The 24,787-nt window shown below is 39.9% G+C and overlaps 1 protein-coding gene across 5 annotated transcripts in view; it reads right to left on the reverse strand.

Moving 5' to 3' along the window:
* GBF1 (golgi brefeldin A resistant guanine nucleotide exchange factor 1) overlaps nucleotides 1–24,787 on the reverse strand; it is a 4,751,435-nt gene that overhangs the window by 121,781 nt on the left and 4,604,867 nt on the right. For 4 of the 5 annotated variants that reach the window (XM_044056000.1, XM_044055998.1, XM_044055997.1 and 1 more), the window contains 2 exons: nucleotides 24,042–24,219; nucleotides 8,560–8,706 (listed from right to left, as the gene is read on the reverse strand). In XM_044056000.1, coding sequence (XP_043911935.1) covers nucleotides 8,560–8,706; nucleotides 24,042–24,219 — 325 coding nt within the window. The remainder of the gene's footprint in view (nucleotides 1–8,559; nucleotides 8,707–24,041; nucleotides 24,220–24,787) is intronic. The other variant, XM_044055999.1, reaches the window with a different exon arrangement.

Below are 24,787 nucleotides of genomic sequence, written 5' to 3' on the forward strand. Positions count from 1 at the left end.
CGTGTTTCAGTGTTGCAATCATTACATTTGGGTAGAATCCCAAAGCTATGGTTGGGAGGCTGGAGCTAAACAGCATTAGGTGCGGCTATAAGGCCCTGCAGCACTGCAGTGGCAAAGCCTGCCCTGGACTTAGAGTAGAGAGGCAAACGGTAATGCTTTGTAAAGGTGTGAAAAGAACTCCAAGTAGCAGCCTCTAGAACGTCTTTGGTTGGTACTCCTCTGAGAAAGGCTGCTGAAGCAGCTGCAGCTCTAGTGGAATGAGACCTAATGCCCTTGGGCACAGGTTCACCATGGTGTAAGTAGCAGAGACGGATGCAGGGGCTTATCCACTTTGAAATTGTCTGCTTTGAAATAGCTTTTCCTTCTGATCCTGCAGCATATGACACTAGTAATTGCTCAGTTTTTCTTAGAGCTTTAGTCCTGCTCAAGTAGAATCTTAGCTGTCTGTGTACGTCCAAGGAATGCAGAATTCTCTCCCCTTTGTTCTGCGGGTTTGGATAAAAAGTTGGCAGATGAATTGTTTGGTTAAAAGCCACACTGGAAACCACCTTAGGCATAAAAGTATGATTTGTCCTCAGAGACACCCTGTCTGTGTGAAATATGATAAAAGGCTCTACAGCCATGAGGGCCTGTAGCTCTGAAACTCTTCTTGCTGAAGTAATTGTTAGTAGCAGAGCTGTCTTCCATGATAAGAACTTTATGTCAGCAGTAGCAGCTGGTTCAAATGGAGGCAGGGTGAGCTTTTCTAACACATAACTGAGGTCCCATACAGGTAGTGGTGATCTTCTAGGAGGCCTTAAATTTTTGGCTCTTCTAAGATACTGCTTTAGTAAAGGATGGGAAAAGATTGGTGGCTCTGTATTATAATGAGCCGAAATGGCAGAGGCATGGATTTTGATTGATGAGAAAGATAGGCCTTTGTCAATCATCTCAGTTAAGTATTGTAATATCTGAGGAATATGTGGTTCTGCTGTATCAGTTCCTTGTGCTTGATTTCAAGCACAGAATCTCTTCCATTTGTCAGCATAAGATTTTCTAGTACTAGGCCTTCTGGCTTCCAATATGACATCCATCACAGCTTTACTGAGAGGTGTCATTTGTATGATTAAATGATTAGCCATGCTGCCAGGTTCATAGTCTGCAGATGCTTGTGCAGGATCTGATTGTTTTGCTGGGACAGTAGTTGTGGTCTTTGAGGCAAGGTCCAAGCTGGGTATTGAGACAAGTTCCTTAGGATTGGGTACCAGTATTGGTGGGGCCATTCTGGGGCAATTAATATCATCTTTGGCTTCTCTTGTCTGACTTTTAGGAGGACCTTGGGTAGAAGAGGCAGAGGAGGAAAGGAGTAAACTGATAGGTTTTTCCAACTGAAGGATGGGGCGTCCACTTTCCATGCTTGTCTGTGATAAGTCCTTGTGCAGAATCTTTTCAACTGATAATTTTGAGGAGAGGCAAATAGATCTATGTCTGGGCTCCCCCATTTCTCTGTTATCATGCTGAAGAATTGTGGATTTAGTTTCCACTTGTGATGATCCATAAAGTTTCTGCTTCAATCGTCTGCCAGCGTGTTTTGTTTTCCTGGCAGGAATTGAGCTTGAAGATGTATTTGGTAGGCCAAAGCTGTGTCACACAGTGCCATGGCTAATCTGCAAAGGGGGTATGAGTGTGTGCCCCCTTGCTTGTTTATATACCACATGACTGTGGTGTTGTCCATCTTTGAAGTAAGTCCTTGAAGGCTGTTAGGGCATTTTGAACAGCAAGCATCTCTTTCTGGTTGATATGTAGATGCATTTGCTTTGGTGCCCATATGCCCTGAATGCATCTTCCTGCCATGTGGGCCCCCCAGACATAATCTGATGCGTCTGTTGTCAAGGTTTGGCTGGGCAGGGTGTAGAGTGAAGGGTTGTCCCATGTTTTGGTGACAGGCCTTTGCCCAACATAGAAACTCCTGTTGCAGGCAGGGAATGAGAGGAATCATTGTTTCCAGACTGTGTGAATGTTGACTCCATAAACTTTATAGGTACCATTGAAGTTTCCTCATATGCAGTCTTGCATATGGAATTAGCAGGATGCAAGATGCTATGAAGCCCAGAGCCTGCAGAATTTGTCTTGCAGAAGACTGGGGTTTTGTTGCCATCAGTTTGCCTTTGTTTGTTAGGCGTGAGGTAAGCCATCTGGGCAGTTGTATTCAAGCTTGCACCCAGGAATGTTATCTTTTGAGAGGGTACCAGTTGTGATTTCTTTTCATTTATTGTGTACCCTAGGCATGTTAGATGCCTTATCACAAACACCAGGTGTCGAAGAAGAGTGTCCTTGTTCTCTGCTTGAATGAGACAGTCGTCCAAGTAAGGATATATTTGTAAACTTCTTTGTCTGCAAAATGCAATTACTGGTGCCAGGCACTTTGTAAAGACCCTGGACGCAGTAGCTAAGCCAAAGGGCAGTGCAGAGAATTGGTAATGCATTAAGCCAGCCTTGAATCTGAGGTATCTTCTGCACGACTGTCTTATTGGGACATGCAGGTATGCCTCTCTTTTAGGTCTAAAGTCACCAGCCAAGCTTTCTTGCCCAGCATGGGCAGAAGCTGCTGCAAAGTCAGCATTTTGAATTTTGGGATGTCCAGGTATTTGTTCAAAATCGATAAAGCCAATGTTGGCCGCCAGGCCATGTCCTTTCTGGGCACCAAGAACAGTCGAGTAAAATCCTTGTCCTTTTTCCTGTTATGGTACTGTCTGAATGGCCCCCATATCCATGAGGGACGTAACCTGTTTCTGTGCCTCTGCCCACTGATTTATTTGGCAGATCTGGCCAACCATTTGCCATTGACAGAGTGTGGAAATGGAATCTGTATCCCTGTGTTACGATGTTTAGTACCCACTTGTCCTGGGTTATTAACTGCCACTTTTGAGCAAAAAGTGCTAATTTTCCCCCTATGGGTGTTGCCAAAAGATAAGTGCTTGGTGTAGGCAGAGGGAAGTCATTGGGATTGCTTTCTGTAGGTTTGCGCTTTATCTCCTCCAGATTTGGAGGTGGATGCACCCCATTGCTTTGACCTATAGTCTTGCGCCTGGTATCTGGAACCCTTAGGGCATCTGGATTTGCCCCTTTGAGCTCTGTCTGACACAGGAAAGGACCAATTTTTTGTAGGTCAGTGTCTACTGAATCTTGGTAGCTGCACTTGTAAGAAGTCTTTAACAGTTTGCATAGACTTAGCTTTTTCTTCCAGTTTCTTTAAAACCTTGCTTGTGTCTTTCGGCTTTTCCCGGTTAGGGGTCACCACAGCGGAACTCCGGTCCGCTAATGTTTGGCAGTAAAGTTTTATGTGCTGGCTTGCCGGGCCTAACGCACAACCTTCAATGAAGGAACGCTCGTTCACACATGTCGTCACACAGAAGACGCTCTGAGAATCGAACGGGCAACGTCTAACTGTGAGGCGACAACACTACCGCAGCACCACCACCGCAGTATATTTTCTCTTCTGCCTTAATACCAAACAGAGAGTCATGCTGTAAAGGTGCATCTAGCAATTTAGCTTTAACATGATCAGGCAAATTTTGTTCCTTTAACCAGGCATGCCTCCTAATAACAGATCCAGTAACTGCGGCCCTGCAGGAAGCCTCTAAAGAATCAAAACCACATTGCAAAGTATGCTTTCCAACTTGTTCAGCTACATGCAATAATTCCTGCAATTCTTTATTTTCTGCACATTCTGAAATCAACATCATTTTCTATTTCAGCAATCCCATAACATGTTGTTGGTACTTAAGCATATGAAATTGACAGTTTAAGACCCTGATTGCCAAGGTTGCAGATGTATAAACCTTTTTTCCCCATCTGTCCAGTGCCCGCGAATCTCTGTCAGAGGGGGTAGGATTTTTTGCTGTTGAGGCCTTAACTCCCTTTGGACCCTGTGAAATAGTTTCAGGATCAGCAGCTGGGTTTCTAAATAAAAATTTATGTGAGTCAGGGACCCTGTAATATCTGTCAGGCTTACTGGGAGCTGGAGGTAAGGAGTCAGGGGGTCAGGCTCAACTCCGAAAACACATCATCCACAATGTCTAAAACAGGGGGAATGGCTAAAGGTTTGTGCTGAGGGAGAAGGAAATCCCTGAGCCTCTTTTTTGATTCTGAGAAGTCTTGACTCTCCCAGTGAAAATGCTCCCTCAAAGTATGCACGGTTTCTCCAAATGGATAATCCTCAGGAGGAGATGCAGATGGGATAGACTCCTCAGCATCAGAATCCTCATAGGGAGGTAAAGATAATTCCTGATCAGAAGAGGAATCAGAAGAAATAGAAACCTGATCTGAAGATTCATAATCAGTGTCTTGCCTAGGCCTCTTATCTGGAGGGGGGTGGGTACCCCTGATCAAGGTAATAAGGTCTTCAGCCATTTTGATCATCTGTTTTTTAGGCATGGAGGCCTGTGCATGTGGCTCAGCAGTCAGTTTTTTAGTTTTAGAAGTTGCTTTTGTCTTTGATTTTGCAGCTGACGTCGGTTTGATATACAAATGTTGAGGTCTGAATACAGCCTCAGAAGCCGGTGCTTGCTCAGCGGCTCCAGATCCATCCAAGGGAGATACATCCGTCAGTCCAATACCTTGAGAATCTTGCGGCATGCCGTACTCCACATGGGTGTCGGTAGAGGACTGCGACTTGAAGTTAGTGGGTTATCAGGGGCTGCGAAAGCTCCTCATTGAGTACCGGCAAACCGGAGACTGGCTTAGGAGAAGCTTAATCGTCAGTTTTGGATCTTGACTGCCCTTCTCTGTCCTTTTCTTTGCATTTTTATGTACTCCGGTAGTCAGATTGCTATCCGACGACATTTCTGGGTAGTTAAATCCGTTTCCAAAATACTTTTTTGCAAAAATATACGGACGTTTAATAGTGCGTAGGTTAAATCTAACACAAAACCGACAGCCAGGCACGTTGTGATCAGTGCCTAGGCAAGGAATACAGTATAAATGGAAATCCTTATGAGATATTTGCTTCCCACAAGTAATACAATTATTAACTTTTTCTGACATCGGTAAAAAGCAAGAAAAGTTTCCCCAACGGGGTACATAACTTCAGTGAAGACTTCGGTTCTGAAACTCAAACTGGAATATTTCAGTAGTCGGCTGGCACTTGCGAAATGCTTTTGCTTCGGGCACCGCGCGGCAAGAAAGACTAAAGAAAATGGCATCACCTGCATGTTTTATACCCCTGACGACCTGACGTCATGGAAGAGAAGACAGCAACCGACGCAGGACCCAAGACTTTGGAATTCAGGCCGACTGAGGGCAACCTGCCAGCAGATTACCCAAATGTAATGACTGCAACAGTGAAACACAAAGAACATCCTAGCTTGTCTGGAAAAGGGGGCTTCTGAGTAGCAGGAGTCTGAGTAGACTTAGCAGGAGGAGCCCTTCTAGAACACTTTTTACCTTTGGGAGGAAGGCGACACTGTCTACATACAAAGGCAGGCTTAGAAGGATAACTCCTCTGAAGTTTGGGAATAGGGGAACAAAAATATGTTTCAATTCCTGCAAGGCCTTGCTCTTCTCCTGCAGGGACTTAAATAGCTCAACAGTGGTAGAACCAAAGATATTTGTACAGTCAAGGAAAAGCATCCATCAATTTACTCTTAATATCATCAGGTAAAGGTTGGAGGTGAAGCCAATAACATTTTAGCACAGAACCAAAGGCAGCAGCTCTAGAAGAAGCATCAGCTGCATCATAACTACATTTAATAGTATGGTAAGCGACTTGAGAAGAGGAGCCCAACAAAAAAGAGGGCCAAAACCTTCCCCTGAGAATCACAAGCGTCAGAAATAATCTGATACGTCTGAGAAAAAACAGCTAAGACATACCTGGTCATATGGGTCTGAAAGTTAATAGCCCAAAAGGCCATGGTATCAGCAGTATACCTTTTTGCCCAGTTGTTTCATGGCCCTACTGTCCTTGTCAGAAGGAAGCAATTTAGTAGAAGGTTATAGTTTGGAAGATTTGTCAGAAGAGACAGACACAACAGAGGAATCAGCAGAAGGACATTTGTAAAGAAACTTACAGTCATCAGGCACCTTATAAAACCTATCGGTTTTTTTAGGGATTGGAGGCTGGAAATCATGAGCCTGAGAAACTGCTGAAAAAGTGTGTACAGGACAGCACAAGGCTAGAAATCATGAGCCTGAGAAACTGCTGAAAAAGTGTCTACAGGACAGCACAAGGCTACGGAAACTCCCTCTGGAGGAGTTCAAAATACCTCTTCTGGATGCTAGAAACCTGAGTACAGTCCCATTTAAATAATTCCATCATATGAGAGAGTATCCCCAAAACAAAGCTTCTCAAAGGGAGAATTTGGACTAATTGGGTTCTCCTCCTCAGAACCCTAGTCCAATGGAGAAGGCAAAGTCAAAGACTATTCTCCGGAGTCCACTTTCTCATTAGAAGAGTCCTGCTCCTTAGGCCTCTTAAGAGGAGTAGATGACCGGGGGGGGTGACTTCAATGTCATGGGTGCATTAAACAACCCCTGTGTAAAATCCTGCCATTCACGCTGGGGATCGTTATGGGCAGGGGAAACATATTTTGTTTTCTGCTCCTTTTTCAGTCCCTCAGATATAATCAGCTGAGGTTCCCCCTCAACATCTGCAGAGCTTCCGAGGATGTGCAAGAAGCCAAATCCATGTCAATCTCCAAAACCATCGAGGCGGAGAAATCCAAGGGAACAACCAGATGATCCTCTCGGCTTTCAGCAACCTCAAGACAGACATCCTGGGATGAGGTACAGCAGCCGAATCTGACCTGACTTTTCTGGTATTCTTCTTGGCAGATGGCTAACCCTCGGGATGGGGCAATTCCACTATCGCAACCTGCACCAACAACTTAAGACGTTGGTTTTCTAGGTAGACAGACAAGGAGGAGAGATGACTATGAAAGGTCTTAGGGACAAAAGCTTGGCAAATTAGGCACAATGGATAGTCATGAGATGCACCCAAGGAAAACAAACACTGCATGTGACTATCCTTATGGGAATTTGTCTCCCACACTGACATTTCACCTTTCTGGATGACATACAATCGAACAACTAAAAGAAAAAACAAGATAATAAAACTCCCAATGGGGCAACTTATCTGAAAATGGATTGGTAACCAGCAGAAATGAAGAAGATGGCATTCAGACTGGTGGCAAAGAAGTTCTGAGGTATGTCTGTCCATATGCCATCTTTATGCCCTACACCATGAGGAGGAAAGCATGTATGCGACATACAATGTCCTTAAAAAACCCAAGGTTTTGGTGTACTGGTCAGCCGGACTACCCTTGGCAGTGGATCCCTTTAGTAAAGAATACTGCAACAGTGATATATGGAAGGACATTTAAAGTTGCATCTTTGTTTATAAAGACCTGGAGTAGTCAAGACAATGTAACAAAAAAAAATAAATGCAAAAGACACAGGCATTGCAGACAAAGGGTGCAATGAAAAACTGAGACCTGGATAAGGAAAGAAAATGAGCTCCTCTGAAATTGTTTAGATCTCAACGTGAATAGAGGAAGACAGTAAATGATCAAACAACTCCATCAATGACTGAAAACTTTAAATTTAAAGAAAATGTTCTCACAAAAGACTGAAATGATCCTCAGTCCATTTCTCTGCCACTAGCTCTCTGAGAGGCAAAAAAGATGTGGAAACGCATCTCGGCTGAAGGCGGGAGGAGTTAGAGCCTGGAATGTTTAAGATGCTGAGCTGCTTAAGTCCTGACAACTTTAGCCCTACTGGTTTGAAGATGGACTTAATGACTTCATATCTGTGATATCACTCCTTTGAGTATCTAAAGGAGGGGAAGGCCAATCTTTCCCACTCCTGAGATGAGGAGTATACTGCAGTGGTAGCCATGGCTACAACCCCAGGTAGCTAACTAGGATTTCCCAGCAATAAGCCATAACTCACTGTTTCAGAATTTGATCAGCTGTGGATGTCCCCTAAAAGAAAGAGGCCATATTCTACATAATCAAGCATGTGAAGAAATAACCAGTCCTGCCACTAATAATGCATGACCTAAGGCTGCAAATGTTCTGCACCTTGCAACACAAAAGGGGCTGTACATACATTAAAGATTTCAAACTGGAAGTATAGAAAGGACTTTGGTACACGTGTACGTAGTCCACTACCTTGGGCCGCCATTATTCCTATAAGAATAAAGATATGTTTAATGAGCAGATGGACCTTCAAACAGGCTGAGCCAAGCCAGCTTCCCTTTCCTTAAATTCAAGACTGGAAATATGATTAAAACAAACACGGAAAGCAACACAGCAACATGCAAAAAATATCACAGATATTAAATTTGGGATATGTACTCTCAGTGAACAAATGACATCAATAAGTGCAAATATTCTAGTCAAATAACCATCAAAATGTTTTGGGATGGCATATGGCATTATTTATGAAATCTGCTAGTGCAATTCCAGAGTAAGGTTTGTGTTGATTTAGCATGCTAATACCTGCAGCTTAATCTTGTAAAAAGACTCCACTTTTAAAGAATTACTAAGACGTGAGAAGTGTAAATTAAAATTTAAACCCTACCACCAGTACATGGCTCAGGTGATTTGTCTAAGGAAGCAGTTGAACCTGTGGACTTCTGATCACCTACTGCTGATGAGACAGGAACACAAGGTACAGGCTGTGCTGACTTCAGTGGATGAGGCTCTCCTTGCACTACTGTGACAGGCTCTGGAATAGCACAAATAAAGATAACTATTAAAACATTGCCCTAAGACTGCAACTACAGTATAGCTGAGGAAAATTATGATTTTTTTTTTAGTCACATGTAAATGTAAACTTACCATAAAGTCCTGTCTGTTGGATATTTACATGCTCAGTTATTTGTACAGAGATGAAAAGGCAGGACATGACCATTTCCTAAAGTTCTTCAGCCAGAAGAGGTGTATCTGCCTTGCTTATCTTGTTAGTTGCATTCTTTCAATTTAAGCTTCATAAATCTGGACAATTCATAGTATTTCCTCTGAGAACTGCATACTTTTGTGAGGCTACTTATCCTATGACCTCCACAGGAAAGATCACAATGAAGGGTTTGACACGTTCTCTGATAATCGTCAAAAAATCAAGTGATCAGCTACTTTGCATTTTAAATCTCAAAGTTAAGGCTACTAGCTACTAATAAGCTTCATTCTGTAATCCTGGGTTTAATGTCCTTGCTCTTCATCTGGAAATGCTTCTGAGTAAGCTACTTAACTAGACCGTGCACTCATTTCAGCACTTAAAAGAGTAACTTATGCTAAAGAAGTTTGCTTATCAGATGAATGCAAAAAATATGTGGAAAAGAGATGTTGCACAGATACTCCTTATTACTCTGGATCTCTGACAGATTGCACATAGGTTGAGTCTTGATCCCTGAATGTCCCATAGTGTGTGCATGAGGCAGTCCCTCTTCCGTTTTTTTTTTTTTTTTTCAACAGTTAACTTTGCAGTGTTGTTTTTAATTAGCTTATTTACTAATTAATTAGAATTAGTTCATTTTCTTAATTAGAATTAGCTGTCTGACAGTTAATTAGAATTAGCAAACATTGAAACTAATTAGCCTAATTAGATTTTTAATTAGCAACTTATTGCTGACTGTCAACTTGCCAATAATTATTTTCTTGCATGTCTTACACACTCCAGAAATTCACTTTTTATCATTTATAACATTTAGTTTAAAATCAGTGAAAAAAGTTGCAACATTATCTGATATTTCTTGAGCAAAGTCTGCCATGCTTACAATCAAACTAAACAGTAAATAAGAAACGGAAGATGGGAAAGTTACATATGGAGTAGTTAACTGGGTAAAGTGTGAGATTCGGAACTGAAACCGGAATGGATTGCTGCTACAATAAGACAGTAAGTTACTACACTGTTAGATTACTACATTTCAATCACTGGTAAATACATAACAGAAACTTATGTAATTTTATTTTGATTGTAAAATATATCTAAGTAAGCTTCTAATCAAGACATCTTAATTAGAATTAGTTAAAAACACTTATTTCATTAGAACTAGATGGCTACTTATTCTAATTAGAATTGCCACATTTTCTAATTAGCTAATTTAGACATCAATGCAACTTTGTGTACACACACTTCCTTTAGCCAACTTAACTTTGCCAATGGCACCAGAGAGAGCACCCAAGCTAGATGGTGATTACTTATAACATGCAGTGCAAACTGAAATGCATGACTTGACAAACACTTTACTTGGGCATGCACAACATGCCCCCTCAGTGATACTACATTTTAGTTACTTCTGTATGATACAAGTAATTGTGGCTGATTTTCAACAAAAAACTACCTACCTATTGTTCAGCATCTACTTCTCAGAAGTACAGGCCAACATGGGAGGACTTTGGCTGACAAAGTTTGCAGACGACTGTAAACTGGGCGCCATAGTGGAAAGTGCATCGGACACGGATATCCTTCAGAAGGGACTCACGGAAACAGATAGCTGGTGCCAGAGCCATGGCCTGAAGTTAAACGCCAAAAAATGTATAGTCATACCCTTCGGGAAAAACAAGGTAACCCCAAGCTACCACATAGGTGGCAATCCACTAAGCACAGAAGAGGTTATCAGGGACCTGGGAACCCAGGTTGACAGTGGCCTTTCTTTTGACACTCACATTGCTAAAGTGGTTAGAAAGACCTTCTACATTGCCCACCTGATCATGAAGGGATTCACATCCAGATCTAGTGAGGTCATTGTTCCCCTGTAGTCTTCACTTATCAGACCAATGATCGAGTACAATGCCCCATTCGGGATGTATCTCACCCGACATCTGCAGCAATTGGAGAGACCCCAAAAGTTCCTCACCAAAAGGATAAAGGACTCCAAAATCTGTCATATGCTGCCAGATTGAAGAAACTCCAGCTCTATTCAGTCGCATACCGTCTGCTCAGAGGTGACATGTGCCTGACATACAAGGCCATGTCCAACCCGCAATTAATGAACATGCTCCAACTTCAAAAATCCAAATCCACCAAAACCACTAGAGCAAGCGACTTAAACCTTAGCACGGACATAAATAGGACGTGCTGGAGGGATAGATTTATCACTCAGAGACTCCCTATGCTGTGGAATAAAATCCCGGTCCATGTGAGGCAGAGCACCTCGCTGGCTCTGTTCAAGAGAAATCTTGACCTGTGGATGGGAGATCGTAGGTTTACCCCAGGAATCATCTCTGTGTCACTGCTGGACAGAGGCACAACAAACTAATGGGCACAGTATTTTTTCATATAAGGGGTGGCGTAAGCCACAAAAATTTGGGCTAGGCTTATAAATGCCTTAGGGCAGATAGCCTAGTATAAACCTATGAACCTATGAACCTATAACAAAGCTCATGCTGCTTCTAAACAGCTGCCACTAACTGTCATTCAGAGAAAACAATACTAAACTACACTCTTCTTCAATCTGTTCACTAACCTGTACAATTCAACTGAAAAACAAACAAATCTGTTAGGGAAAAAAATACATAAAAAAAATATAAAACGTACAATAAGCTGGTTGCATAACTGTGCACACCCTTAAACTAATACTTTGTTGAAGCACCTTTTGATTTAATTACAACATTCATTCTTCTTGGGTACACACCTGCCATCAATTAAAGAGACTCTGATTAATCCCAAATAAAGTTCAGCTCTCCTAGTAGGATTTTCCTGACATTTACTCAGTTGCCTGCTACAGCAAAAGCCATGGTTTGCAGAGAGCTTACAAAGCATCAAAGGGATCTCATTGCTGAAAGGTATCAGTCAGGAGAAGGGTACAAAAAAATTTCCACAGCACTGGATATACCATGGAACACAGTGAAGACAGTCATCAAAACCTGGAGAAAATATGGGACAACAGTGATGTTGCAAAGAACTGGACGTCCCTCTAAAATTGATGAAAAGATGAGACGAAAACTGGTCAGGGACCTACAGCAAAACTGAAAGAGCTGCAGGAATTTCTGGCAAATACTGGTTGTGTACTACATGTGACAACAATGCCCCATATTTTCCATATGCCTGGACTGGACTATGGGGTAGAGTTACAAGACGGAAGCCTTTTCTTACACAGAAAAACATCCATGCCTAGTTTAAATCTGCAAAACAATACATCAAGTCTCCCAAAATCATGTGGGAAAATGTGTTATGGTCTGATGAGACCAAGATTGAACTTTTTGGCTACAATTCCAAAAGGTATGTTTGGCACAAAACAACAATTCACATCACCAGAACACCACCATCCCCACGATGAAGCATGGTGGTGGCAGTATCATGCTCTGAGGTTGCTTTTCTTCAGCTGGAACTGGGCTTTGGTCAAGGTGCAGGGAATTATTAACAATTCCAAATACCAGTCACTTTTGGCCCAAAACCTTCAGGTGTCTGCTAGAAAGATGAAGTTTTAGAGGAATTTCACCTTTCAACACAATGACTCCAAGCATACATCCAAATCAACAAAAGAATGGCTTCACCAGAAGAAAATACAAATTTTGGAATGGGCCAGCCAGAGCCCAAACTTGAATCCAATAGAAAATCTATTTGGTGACCTGAAGAGGGCTGTGGACAAGAGATGCCCTCGCTGTCTGACAGATTTGGAGCGCTTTTGTAAGGAAGAGTGGGCAAATATTGTCAATTCAAGATGTACCGTGCTGACAGACTCCTACCAAGAAAGACTGAATGCTATAATTAAATCAAAAGGTGCTTCAACAAAGTATTAGTTTAAGGGTGTGCACACTTATGAAACCAGCTTATTGTATGTTTTTTATTTTTTAGATTTTTTTCCCCCCTAACAGATTTGCTTTTCAACTGAATTGTACATGTTATAGGTCACAAAAGGGTTGGGAGAGTGGCCTAATGGTTAAGGTGTTTGCCTTGCAAGCACAAGGTGCAGGGTTTGAGTCTCACAAGGGATAATTGGCTAGGCTTAAAATGGCTCACAAGGGCAGTTAGCTTAGTACCAACCTATATACCTGAAATGATTTATTGTGGTCTCATTCTTTTATATCACAAAAACCTGGCATTTTAACGGGTCTATATTATTAACCCGAACGCTTACCTTATCAAATCCCTAAACGTCAACCCGTCCTTATCGAAACGCAAAAACATCCAACATCCAGAAGAGCAAAACCAGAAACATCAAATTGTCATGATTGGCCTTCTGCAGTATAGCTCCGTAAGGCAAGTGTGGAATATTTACGAACTTTAGGGTTAGGGTGTGGGTTAAGGTAAGTGCATATTTGGTAATGTATGTTAGATTTAGTGTAGGGTTTTGTTAAGTGTATGTGTGTGGATTATTTAGTTTGTTTGGGTTTAGCTTTTTAAGGTAAGTGTGTGATAGTTACAGACCTTAGGGTTAGGGTGCGGGTTAAGTGCATACATGGTGGTATATGTAAGATTTAGTGTAGGGTTAGAAGTAGGGTTTACTTTAGGGTTAGAAGTAGGGTTTTAGTTAGTTATGTATGTGGTTTATTTAGTTTGTGTAGGTAGTATGTAGCGGGCGGTGGGGTGGGACAAGTAAGACAGTTCGACGTTTTGAATTTCGCGATTTAGGGGCTTCAGTGTTTATGTGGTTCAATGAGGACGGGTCGACGTTTAGGGATTCGATAAGGTAAGCGTTCACGTTTATAATATAGACTTCATTTTAACAGGGGTGTGTACACTTTTTATATTCACTGTAGCTCTCTGCTGCCACCAGAGTGCAAAAAAACCCTCTCAGTGTAAAACAAACTGGCTTTGAGCTTAAGTGCAGTAACAAATGCTTTAGAACAGAAGTAAGAAGTCCTGCAACATCATGAATCCTTAGAAATAAGTTCACTAACCCTGAGAAATATTCACAACACAAGAATTATTTACAGGGGATGACAAAAGTTAAAGTATTGCAGAAGAAGGAGAATCTCAAAGAACCAAAGAAGAAACGACTCTGAAGTGCAAGGGCAAATAAGGGAGTGTTTGGATAGGGTCTATTTTTAGCCATGGAATGAAACTTTCATCAAATAGCTATTAATCGAACGCTAAACATCGAACAATTGTTTTACCAAGCAGTCATATGTTCAAAAATAAAATCACTGAATGGCCATAGCTGGTCAACATAAAATAAATTACTTACTTACTTATTGGTAACTTACCTATAAGAAAACCTGCCCCTTCCCCACTGTAGTTGGACCTCAGAGTTGGTATATATAATTAGCAGGGGATGGGGGGTGCAGTCTCCCACAATAGGAGGATTCAGTGAACACTAAACACTACTTATTTGGGGGGCTATGCCCCCCACATCCACCACAATCCGGCTAATTATATGTATAAACTCTGAGGTCGCGCTACAGTCAGGAAAGGGTAGGTTTTCTTATAGCTAAGTTACTGATAAGTAGTACATTATGCTTCTTTTATGTTGGCCAACTATGGCCATTTAATTATTTTATTTTCGAAGACATGACTGTTTGGTGAAACAAACATTTGATGTTTAGAGTTCCACTAACCTTCATTCGGTGAAAGTTTTATTCAATGGCTAAACACAGACCTGTTTGGATAATATGCACAAGTTCAGAAAAGTTGCTGTTAAGCAACTACATTATGAGAACTCTAGAAAAACGTTTAGCACATTTACTCAGGCAACATAAAATAGGAAGAACTGCAACCAAACTAAGACAGCCTATGATAGGAAAAATAACAAGAGATCTTATGGAGCCTACTAGAAATATTTCAGAAGTTTTATGAATGCTTGTATAAAGCACAGCAAAGGAGAGGTGAAACAAAAAAGACACAGATGGAAATATTTATGGAAGATTATGATATGTTTAGAGGAAAACTATATCGATGATTAATAAACAGGAAGCAATTATATATGATATGTAATCAACAGGGAAATCTCCAATAGCAAGTAATTTCCTTGTGGAAATCTGGAAGTTAAGAAGGAAGAAAGTGAGAACAATTAGGAAGGGTTTCTTTAACAATATTTTAAAGGGAGAGAGAGGTATCAGCACCTTAGAAGAACATTATGTTGGCTGCATTACCCAAATAGAGTAAAGGCTCTTCACATGTAGCTTCATATAGATCCATTTCAATTTAAAACCATGTGGAAATCTGGAAGTTAAGAAGGAAGAAAGTGAGAACAATTAGGAAGGGTTTCTTTAACAATATTTTAAAGGGAGAGAGAGGTATCAGCACCTTAGAAGAACATTATGTTGGCTGCATTACCCAAATAGAGTAAAGGCTCTTCACATGTAGCTTCATATAGATCCATTTCAATTTAAAACCATGTTTACTCTACCTAACAGAATGGCACTTTTTTTCCCAAACTTGACAGATATGAATCAATGTAGTTTTGTGGATTGGATTGGATGCAAACATTTGACAACATTAACAACAGAATGATGATCCAGAGGGAAGCACAGTATAAAATGCTGCTATTTTTGGTGGGTCTTGATGCATGGTAAGCATGAGAGTCAGCTGGGATGTTACAAGTAGGAAAATGATAGCATTTGCATTCCTTGAAAGAATAAAATCAGAACAACTTATAAAAGGTCAGAGGTGGAAGGTTTCCTCTCTAACAAGTAGCAGTAGTAGTACTCTAACAAGTACAGGGGAACCAGGCAGGGTTGTCTATTTCTCCTTTATTTACATTTCATTTAGAGGTGTTAGCAAAGAAAATAAGGGATTCACAAGTTCAAGGATATAACTGGTATGGTAATCAAGAAAAGTTATCTATTTACAGATGGTATAACTTTGTAGTTGATTAATCTAGAAATTAACTTTTTGATGTTGTGGAACATTATCAACATTTACATGTCTTTTTGGGATATAAAATAAATAAAGATAAAATGCATTTATTTTAATTATATTTTGTTGACCAGGTTAGCCCCACTAGTCTAATGGCCTATTTTCAGGGGAAATCCAAAGTGGTATTTCTACTACCAGGGGACACTGCAGTGTCAACAATCCATCTACCTGGTGTGGGAACAGAACCTACAACCTTCTGCAACAAAGGCAAGCATTGCACCTATTGTGCCACTGACACTGCTATCTATATTAAACAAAAACTACATCAGAAAAACTATGCACCCATGCATGAATTAAGTTCATTAATACACATACGTATGGGGACATACGATGAAACATTTACGTGCATGCATTAAAATGATTCTGTTATTACAGCTAAGGATATATGGAAAGAGACTAAACAAAGGATAATACAAAAATGGGAATGTGGAAACTCTTGGATATGAATATGAATATCAAGATATACACAGTGACATTTTTTTGTCCCTTAAGTCTTCTATATAGACCAGGCATATTTTTATAAAAAAGAGGACAAGTTGTAGGTGATAAAGGATTGAAAGAGTTTTCTTGGGAAAGGAAGGTAAGAGTTAAATAGGATAAGTTGATTCGATACATAGAACAAGGTGGTTCAGGGTTACCTAATTTGAAGGGGTACTTTGTAGCTGCACAGCTAAGGTTCATATATGTAACTCAAACAGATGACTATAAATCAAACTTAAAAGAGATGATGATGAAACAGAGGGGATTTTCAGAGAAAAACAGAGAATAGGATCTCGGATGCAAGTCCTTAAGGAGAGTAACAACCATACAGAATATGTTATTCATAAAATGAAAGAAAGAATACTAAGAAGTGGAGATAAAAACTTTCAAGAAATGATACAAATGGAAATTTTTAAAGAAGAATAAAATATGCCAAGGTTACAGGTAGATGAGGCTCAATTACTAACAGTTAGGGATAGGAGGAAATGGGATAAAAATTGTGATGTATAACCAATCTACAGGAAAGACCCCAGTAATAGATGGCATTCCTGTTGAAGTTTGGAAGCTAGGAGGAAAAAAACTGATAAACATCTGGAAGGTTTTGTTTAACAGTATCTTAACAGGAGGAGATGTTCCACCGTCCTGGAAGAAAGCAGTAGTAGCTGTAATACCAAAAGAGAGTAAAGATCCATCAGAGCCAGCTTCCTACAGGCCCATTTCAATACTAAACCATGACTGTAAAGTGTACATGTCTATAACGGCTAAAGAATGGCAAAAGTAATGCCAAAACTGATAGATATGGATCAGTGTGGTTTTGTGGAGGGAAGACATTAATAGAACATTGAAAACCCAGAGGGAAGCAGAATGTAAGAAAATACCACGGTTGGTGGGTCTTGATGCAGAGAAAGCATCTGAGAGTAAAGCTGGGACTTTATGAGCAGTGCAACGGAAGCATTTGCATTTCCTGAAAAAATTATAATGTTCATTAGGAAAATATATGAGGGATCGAAGATGAAAATTAAAGTGCGTGTGCTCCTCTCTGATAATTTACACTGGCAAAGAAAATAAGGGACTCAGAAATTCAAGGATATAACTGGTATGGTAGTCAAGAAAAGCTGGCTATATTTGTAGATATTATTTTGAACCTGACAAAACCAGAAAAAGACATTACAGTGTTATGGAACATTTTGACACAGTTTCAGAGCTTTTCGGTATACAAAATTAATGAAGCTAAAACAAAGGCAATAGTGGTAAATTATGTACCCACACATTAACTGGTTCAGGAATACCCACATTTATGGGGACATGATAAAGTGAAATATTTAGGAGTATGCATTAAAATAATTCTAGTGTAGTACCTAAGGATATGTGGGAAGAGACTAAAAGATAATACAAAAACTGGGAAAATGGAAGGGTCGTTATATGTATATGGATAGTAAGATACAAGCTGTTAACATGTTTTTAGTCCCTTTAGTCTTGTACACAGGTCAGGTATATTTTTATCAACCAGAGGAGAAGTTGTAGGTAACAATTAATAAACAGCTGAAGGACTTTATCTGGGAAGGGAAGACGGCAAGAATCAAGTGGGATAAGATGATTCTTCCAGTAGAACAGGGCGGATTGGGATTACCCAATCTGAAGGGGTATTTCAGAGCTACACAGTTAAGACTCCTATACATGGCAGAATTAGAAAACTATAATTCAAAGTGGAAACGGATGATGATGAAACATGGGGGAAGCTCAAGAAACAAGGAGAGACTGGCATTTTGGATGCAGGCCTTTAAAGAGAACAATAATCATGCAGATTATTATATCCATAAAGTAGCAGAAAGTATTCTAAGAACTAAACCAACACAGGAATGCAGAAAGGAGATCTACTGATAGAGATGACTGCAATTAGGGATGCAGACAATAGGCAAGAAGGGGGTAGAACTTATTAAGTGAAAACTGGCAAAGGAACCAAGGTAATGGAAGCACATAACTAGAGAGGGAAAGATGATAGAATTGGAAGGCACCAAGAATTTATTTGGACTGCAGGTTACAGATTACCTTACCTATCAAGGATTGATATCAGAGTATAGGCAAAGAGAAAGAAATGGGGGGGGGTCCTAAACAAAAGCCCAGCACTGGTAGAGCTTTTAATAGACTCTAGAAGAGAAGCTGCCATTAAAAAAGGAACAATTAGTACATACGGAATACTGCACGATAACTATAAGAATCAATCAGAGGAGGTTAGAAAGGATTGGGAAGAAAGACTGGATATGCAATTCACAAAGAAAAAAATGGGAGGATATATGTATGTCTCCCAAATATGCAACAAAATCTAGAAGATTTAGTATTTTTGCCTGGAAATGTTTACATAGATATTTTATAGCCCAAGTAGACTCCAGATAATTTTTCCTCAGGTAGACAGTACATGTTGGAGGTGTGAAGGGGAAGAAGCAGGTAGTTGGGAACATATTTTCTGGGACTGCGGTGAGTTGGTGGACTTTAAGGATTCCCTGTGGGATGTACTGTCAGAGATGCTGGGTGGGCAGATTGGTCTGAGCTATGATACAGAATTGGAATTGTCTAGATGTGGTAAGGTCTTGCTTTGTCTAATAATGGTGGCTACCAAAAAAGCAATTACTAGAAAATGGAAATCAAAATCTAAACCAACTATACTTGAAGTGAATATAGTAACAAAGATAAAACAACTGGAATTGATATCTTTAGAAAAGGGTAGGAGCAAACTACACAGGAAAAATGGGAATTGTGGGAACAGTACATACAAGGTAGTAATGAGGCCTAAAAGGCAGCAGGACTTAAATGAGCTATGTAATGTTTGAGTGAGAAAGATTAGCTAGATTACAAGTGATGTATAATGTTTGCAACTGGGAGTGTGTCAGTATGGTTTGTGATGTAAAATGCTTGCGACTAGGATTGTGTTGGTGTGGTTTATTTTCATATATATAAATGTATAAGATTTTTCTTGTTTAAAAAAAAAAAAAAAGCAAGACTTGAATAATGTATGTAATATTGCTTAGGTTATATGATATATAGCAATGTATGTGAAGTATAACGTTTATGTTAATATACTTTGAATTCTTTCATATGAATGTAAATTTGCCTATGTCACAAGTGATAATTCAATAAAGGTGTTTAAAAAAAAGGATATATGGATACAGAGGATAAAGAACTACACAGGGTCTTAGACACAAACGCTTGACAGACAGAGCACCACGTATGGTCATAAGAAGTACCCAAGCAAGAGGAGACAGTGGTTGTGACTCTGCCTCCCACACTAACATTTTCCCTTCCTAGATGACAAACACAAATACCAGACAAAACTGAAAAAGGAGAAAAGAAACCCCAATGGGGCACCTATCTGAAAGTAACATGGTAACCAGCACAGCAGAAGGGCATTCAGACTGACATTCGGACTGGCAGCAAAGTTGTTCTGAGTGTCTGCATCCATACTTCACCTTTATGCCCTATGCAGGAAGCATACGTGACGTATGGCACCTATAAGATCTAAAGGCTTTGGTATTCTGGCCGGATGGTCGGCTACCCTTGGCAGGAGATCCCTTATGTAAACAATACTGCAACAGTGATATGGAAGGACATCTGAAAGAAGAACTAGAGCTTCATTGAATAATAAAATAGTTACTAATAACAAAAAGTAACAAGTAAAACAATTTCAGAAAAGTTCTGACAGTGATTGAAAAGCAATTATGGAAAGATGATACCATGAATGGTTGGCCTGTGCAAGAGTCATCAGTAAGGAAAATAACTCAGTTTTATGTTTCTTTTCAGAAAGGATCATGTTACAGTTCCCAATCGATACGGCAAATGCATAGCATCATACATGACTCACTTAAAGGAATACTCCACACTAGAACTTAAAACAATCTGTTTTTTTTTTTTTTTTTTTTACTCTTTGTTTCCTGATCTATTTTAACACATCAAAACATAGCTCTCAACCTTCCATCTCCAAAATGAAGAACACTAGGCCTCATAATGTGGGATAAATGGGCAAAATGTGGAACACATACTAAGAGGTTGCTAACAATTACAACTAGGAAGGTCATAGGATGGTTAAAACATGCAGACTTTACTTATAAAAATATCTTTTTAATGAATTAATATGATTCTTTTCTATTTGCCATGGATATCAGTTAAAAAAATTCATAACACTGAATGTGTGACAGACCCTTTTAATGTGGAACTTCGAGGAACATGAACTTTTTAAGATCCCAGTGAGGTACATTCCTCGTAATGAGGTACACTTGAGAGGTATGCATCAAAATCACTCTAAGTGCTTTATTTGTAATTTTAGCCTGTTTTCCACAACATGGCTACCAATGGGGCTTGATGTATTAACTTGCTCTTGTTCTCCCTCAACCCTCTTTTCCATAATGCTTTGTATGACTTGTGCCAAACATAAGGAAGTAACTGTGAATTCCCATGCCGTTGATATATAATGGGATTTGTGAGAGTCGCTGTTATCTTCTTTACCTTCTGTAAAAGGGCTGCTTCTTTTCTGTCGTTAATCACCCTCATTTATGTTTGGCTCAGACCTTGTTTTACACTATACTTAAAAGTTATCCAGCTAAAGCCAGAAGAGTAACTACATTGCAGGCTTTCATTTAGGGTTTTCTTTTGTAGTCCAAGAGGAATTAATTCTGCAAGGGTATCTGAGTGCAGTGACAGTTTTAACACCTCTGCAGTAGTGTGGGGGGAGGGGACCGCCAATTCCTCTTTCTGAACCATTTAGTTGGATCTGATGGCACTAACATTCACATAAAACAAGGATGCTGAAATCAAAGTTAACAGCAGATGAACAATCAGAAGTGTCGCAGTCAGCCCTGTTGCAATAGATTGTAAGAATGACAACAGGCAGCTACACAGAGAGAGAGATAGAGACTCTTGAAATAGTCTCTCAAAGTAAAGCTGTAATTCTATGACAATAGCCCTGTTAAATATTCTCAATAAGGAATACCAAAGAAAAACGGATATATGGACTGTTCAAGAACTGACCATGATACTAAGGACTGAATTGTTACATTTATTAAAATGCATTTTGAATATGTACAAAGGTCTGATTTTGATTCAAACAGACAAGGACTTGCATAGCATACAGTAAATCTTCAATATAACACAATGCATGACACCTTGCAGACTGTATGTAATATATGTAACTATTTAATAATTATAAAGGGAGCGTGTTGGGCATACATCTTCCAATGCTAATGACCTACCTACAGCAAATACTGATCATGTAATACAAATTTCTTTAGAAAGTTCACTCTGAATATAGACTTCATGGAAGTTACAACACTTTCTCAACACCTCTGTCTTACTATTGCACCACCCACACACCAGAGGGGGGGCATACACTTTCTATGCAACAGAAGAAGTGGCACCTTGGTGCTTTTAGGTTACAAAAATAACATCCTAGAGCACAGAATGCACTGCTAGTATGATCTGCTGCTCCTCCTTCTTCCTCAGCTCCTTATTCAAATGTTTTGAGGAGGAAGGTAACAGGGCAACAGACAAATCCAAACACAACTTCAAGTACCTGTGATTTCCCTTCTGAAATTTCTCTGAGGCAAGTCATAACAAGAAAAGGTCTTCCTATACTTACCCATCTTGAAGATGAGAGACTCTGGTTCCTCCAAGTCCTCTTACAAAGAAATAGAAAGCAAGAGAGAACCTACCTCAGACTCTGCTCTCATATGGGTGGAATCATGCTCAGTGCATATGCAGAAGGTCAAAGAGTGGGATTGGTGAGTGTTAGTCAAATATCATGTAATGGTGCAATGACATTCTCGGAAGCACATGCTGGGAGCAGTACAGGGGCTTGAGTGGAGTCTGCTGTTTGCATGAGTTCATATTTCTCATGGGTGCACTCCCACACCTGTAAGTCTAGGTCTGTACTACATATCACATGATGTTCAAGGTCTGACCTGCATTCCCTGGAGTGGAAGGCCATAGTCCACCTTCTCCATCATGTTGGACCCAGAGATAAGTCTAATGAGAAAAAAAAACTGTCACAGATACAACAACAGAACATGTTATGTGACTCAAGTGTCTACCCCTCCAAGTGCAAGTTGTTTTTTTCTTTTTTGTTTTTTTCTGGATGATGGATGAGCTTCAGCCACTCAAAAAGTGGGTGAGTAATGCTTACCTTACAAACCAGAACACAATCTCCAAGGTAGAATCCAGAGATGCATCTCTTATCGGCCCTCAAATTATCTGCTAAAGCATGGGATGGGCAAAAACTCAACCCCTCACTACTCAAAGAGACTCGTTAATATTCTAACTGTACAAGGGACTTGCCTCCAGAAGGGTATGACAAATATCTGCCCTCCATATCCTTCACCTTTTCATGGAAAGAACCCTCCTGTCGATCTCTGCATCAAGCTGTGTCAAACAGTGTCATCGTTGACTCATGACACAAGTCTGAAGCTTTTCCATCCTGTGCCTTCAGTTGTGCAGGTTGAAATGCTTGCACTTCTGACAGTATTTCATAAGAGTGTTCTTCCCCAGAGTGTAAATGCAATGCCATTGTGGGCCCAGGCTTGTGACCAGACAAGCCAAAGGAATACTTCAATGGCTTTTGATTTCTAGGAAAAGAATGTGGAAACTTTGTCATTATGAATGTTAGTCTCAAGATCCAAACCAAGTTAACACAGAAAAGAAATGGGTGTGAAATGGTTAAGTGTGCTACTCTAATCCAGTGCCATATGTACTGGCAGTAGAATACTCCCTTGAATTTGGAAACTGAAGAGTAGTAGGTAAGAGGATGACAGCAGCAGAGATACTTAGTGAGGAGGACTCCTAATATCAGATCACTCCATTTTCCAACTAGCTGGATAAGGTATCCCACAGCTACCTTTTTAAACTTACTATTATCCCCGATAAACACTAATCATGCCTTGAAAAATAATAAACTTTATTTTCCACAATATGTGTGGTGGGTCTGCATTTGTAAGCCAATTTTGTCAGCTAAGCTTACTTCAACTTTCATGCTTCAGGATCCAAAACACACTAAGAGCTCAGAGGTACAATGCTCCCTCTGAAACTGATCTGGTGAACTATGGATGTAAGGAAGTTCTCCCCTTACTTCAAAAGGCTGAACAATGTATGAGTGTGTGTGTGTGTGTGTGTGTGTGTGTGTGTGTGTGTGTGTGTGTGTGTGTGTGTGTGTGTAAAATGATTTTTATGGTAGGGGGTTGCAAGGGGAGCTTTCCCTTGTCAAGTCAATGACTGGGGTCAGCGACCTTTTTCACTTCACTGCTTTTGGGCACCATTAAGTAGTCCTGAATAAACTGTCACTTATCTTGTTTTTGACCATCATCTTAACCCCAAAGCAACTTTTATGTCATGCTCTGTCAAATGTTTCATCTTACCGCAATGAGTAATCCATCAATGATCCATCCAACAGCAGTGGCCCTGCTATACAATGCCAACCAAATGGCCTCCCATGCTTCTGACTTTCTAAGACTCTTGCCCATTCCAATTTTCAAAAAAAAAAAAAAAAACACAGACTCTCTCCATGTTCAACTGTTTGAAATCCCTATTACAGGTCAGTATCCTATCCATCCTACCACTGAACCAGTTCTCAAATTCATTCACAACATGCTCAGTACCCAAAATAATTCCTTGTCTCCCTTATTTCTTCATATAGTTTTCTCATAAAGGTATAAAAATGAGATCTTATAACTACTTTTTATCTCTTAAAAGATCAACAGTGCAATGTGCAAGTACTTATGATAATGCCAGTTATTAATAATTACCTTGTATAACAGTTTGTTTGAAAAGTTCTTCCCGAAGTCTAGGCAGGAAACAGTCAATCCTTTCCCATGTGATTTCCCAAAGGTCAGAATATCCAGTCTGAGAATCAGCATTATGGAATATTCCAGCAGTGTCCATAACGAGAAGCATATTTTTGAGAGATTCTGGAATGGCTTCTAACTGAAAGTATAAATAAAATAAGTTATTTTACTGGTAATATACACGATGCATAAAAGTACTTTTTTCAGGTAAGACTTGGAATATATCAATGGCTTAATTCTATCTGAAGTTATATACTATTGAAAAAAGTACCATAACAACACAAATTGTAAATCAACAAAGAATAGATGAAGGAATGAAATGCAGTAACAATAATCAATGTTAAGCACAGCACAATACAAAATTTGTGAAACAGCTAATAAAACACAAGGCATTTCTCTCAATGTTAACTGAGATCTAGGCAATTATAACATAGACAGCCTGGTCTGCAATTATTATGGGTGGATGTACAGTGATGTATGTTACTTCAATTTACAACCTACATCTGACAAGTTAAACACCTTCTTTCTGCTAAAGAAAAAAAATACATTCTGCAAGGAGATTTAAACCAAACACTGGCATCACCATCAGAACTAGGTAATGTATTAAAAAAGTAGTTTGTAGGCCGGTCTGTGAAGAACTGGGTGTAGCCTCAGCGATTGACAGGTGAAACAGGCACATGTTGTGGTATGGAACAGGATGCAAGTAT

Source organism: Protopterus annectens, chromosome 14.part0 (genome assembly GCF_019279795.1).
Source record: "Protopterus annectens isolate FY-2018-M chromosome 14.part0, PAN1.0, whole genome shotgun sequence".
Taxonomy (NCBI): domain Eukaryota; kingdom Metazoa; phylum Chordata; order Ceratodontiformes; family Protopteridae; genus Protopterus; species Protopterus annectens.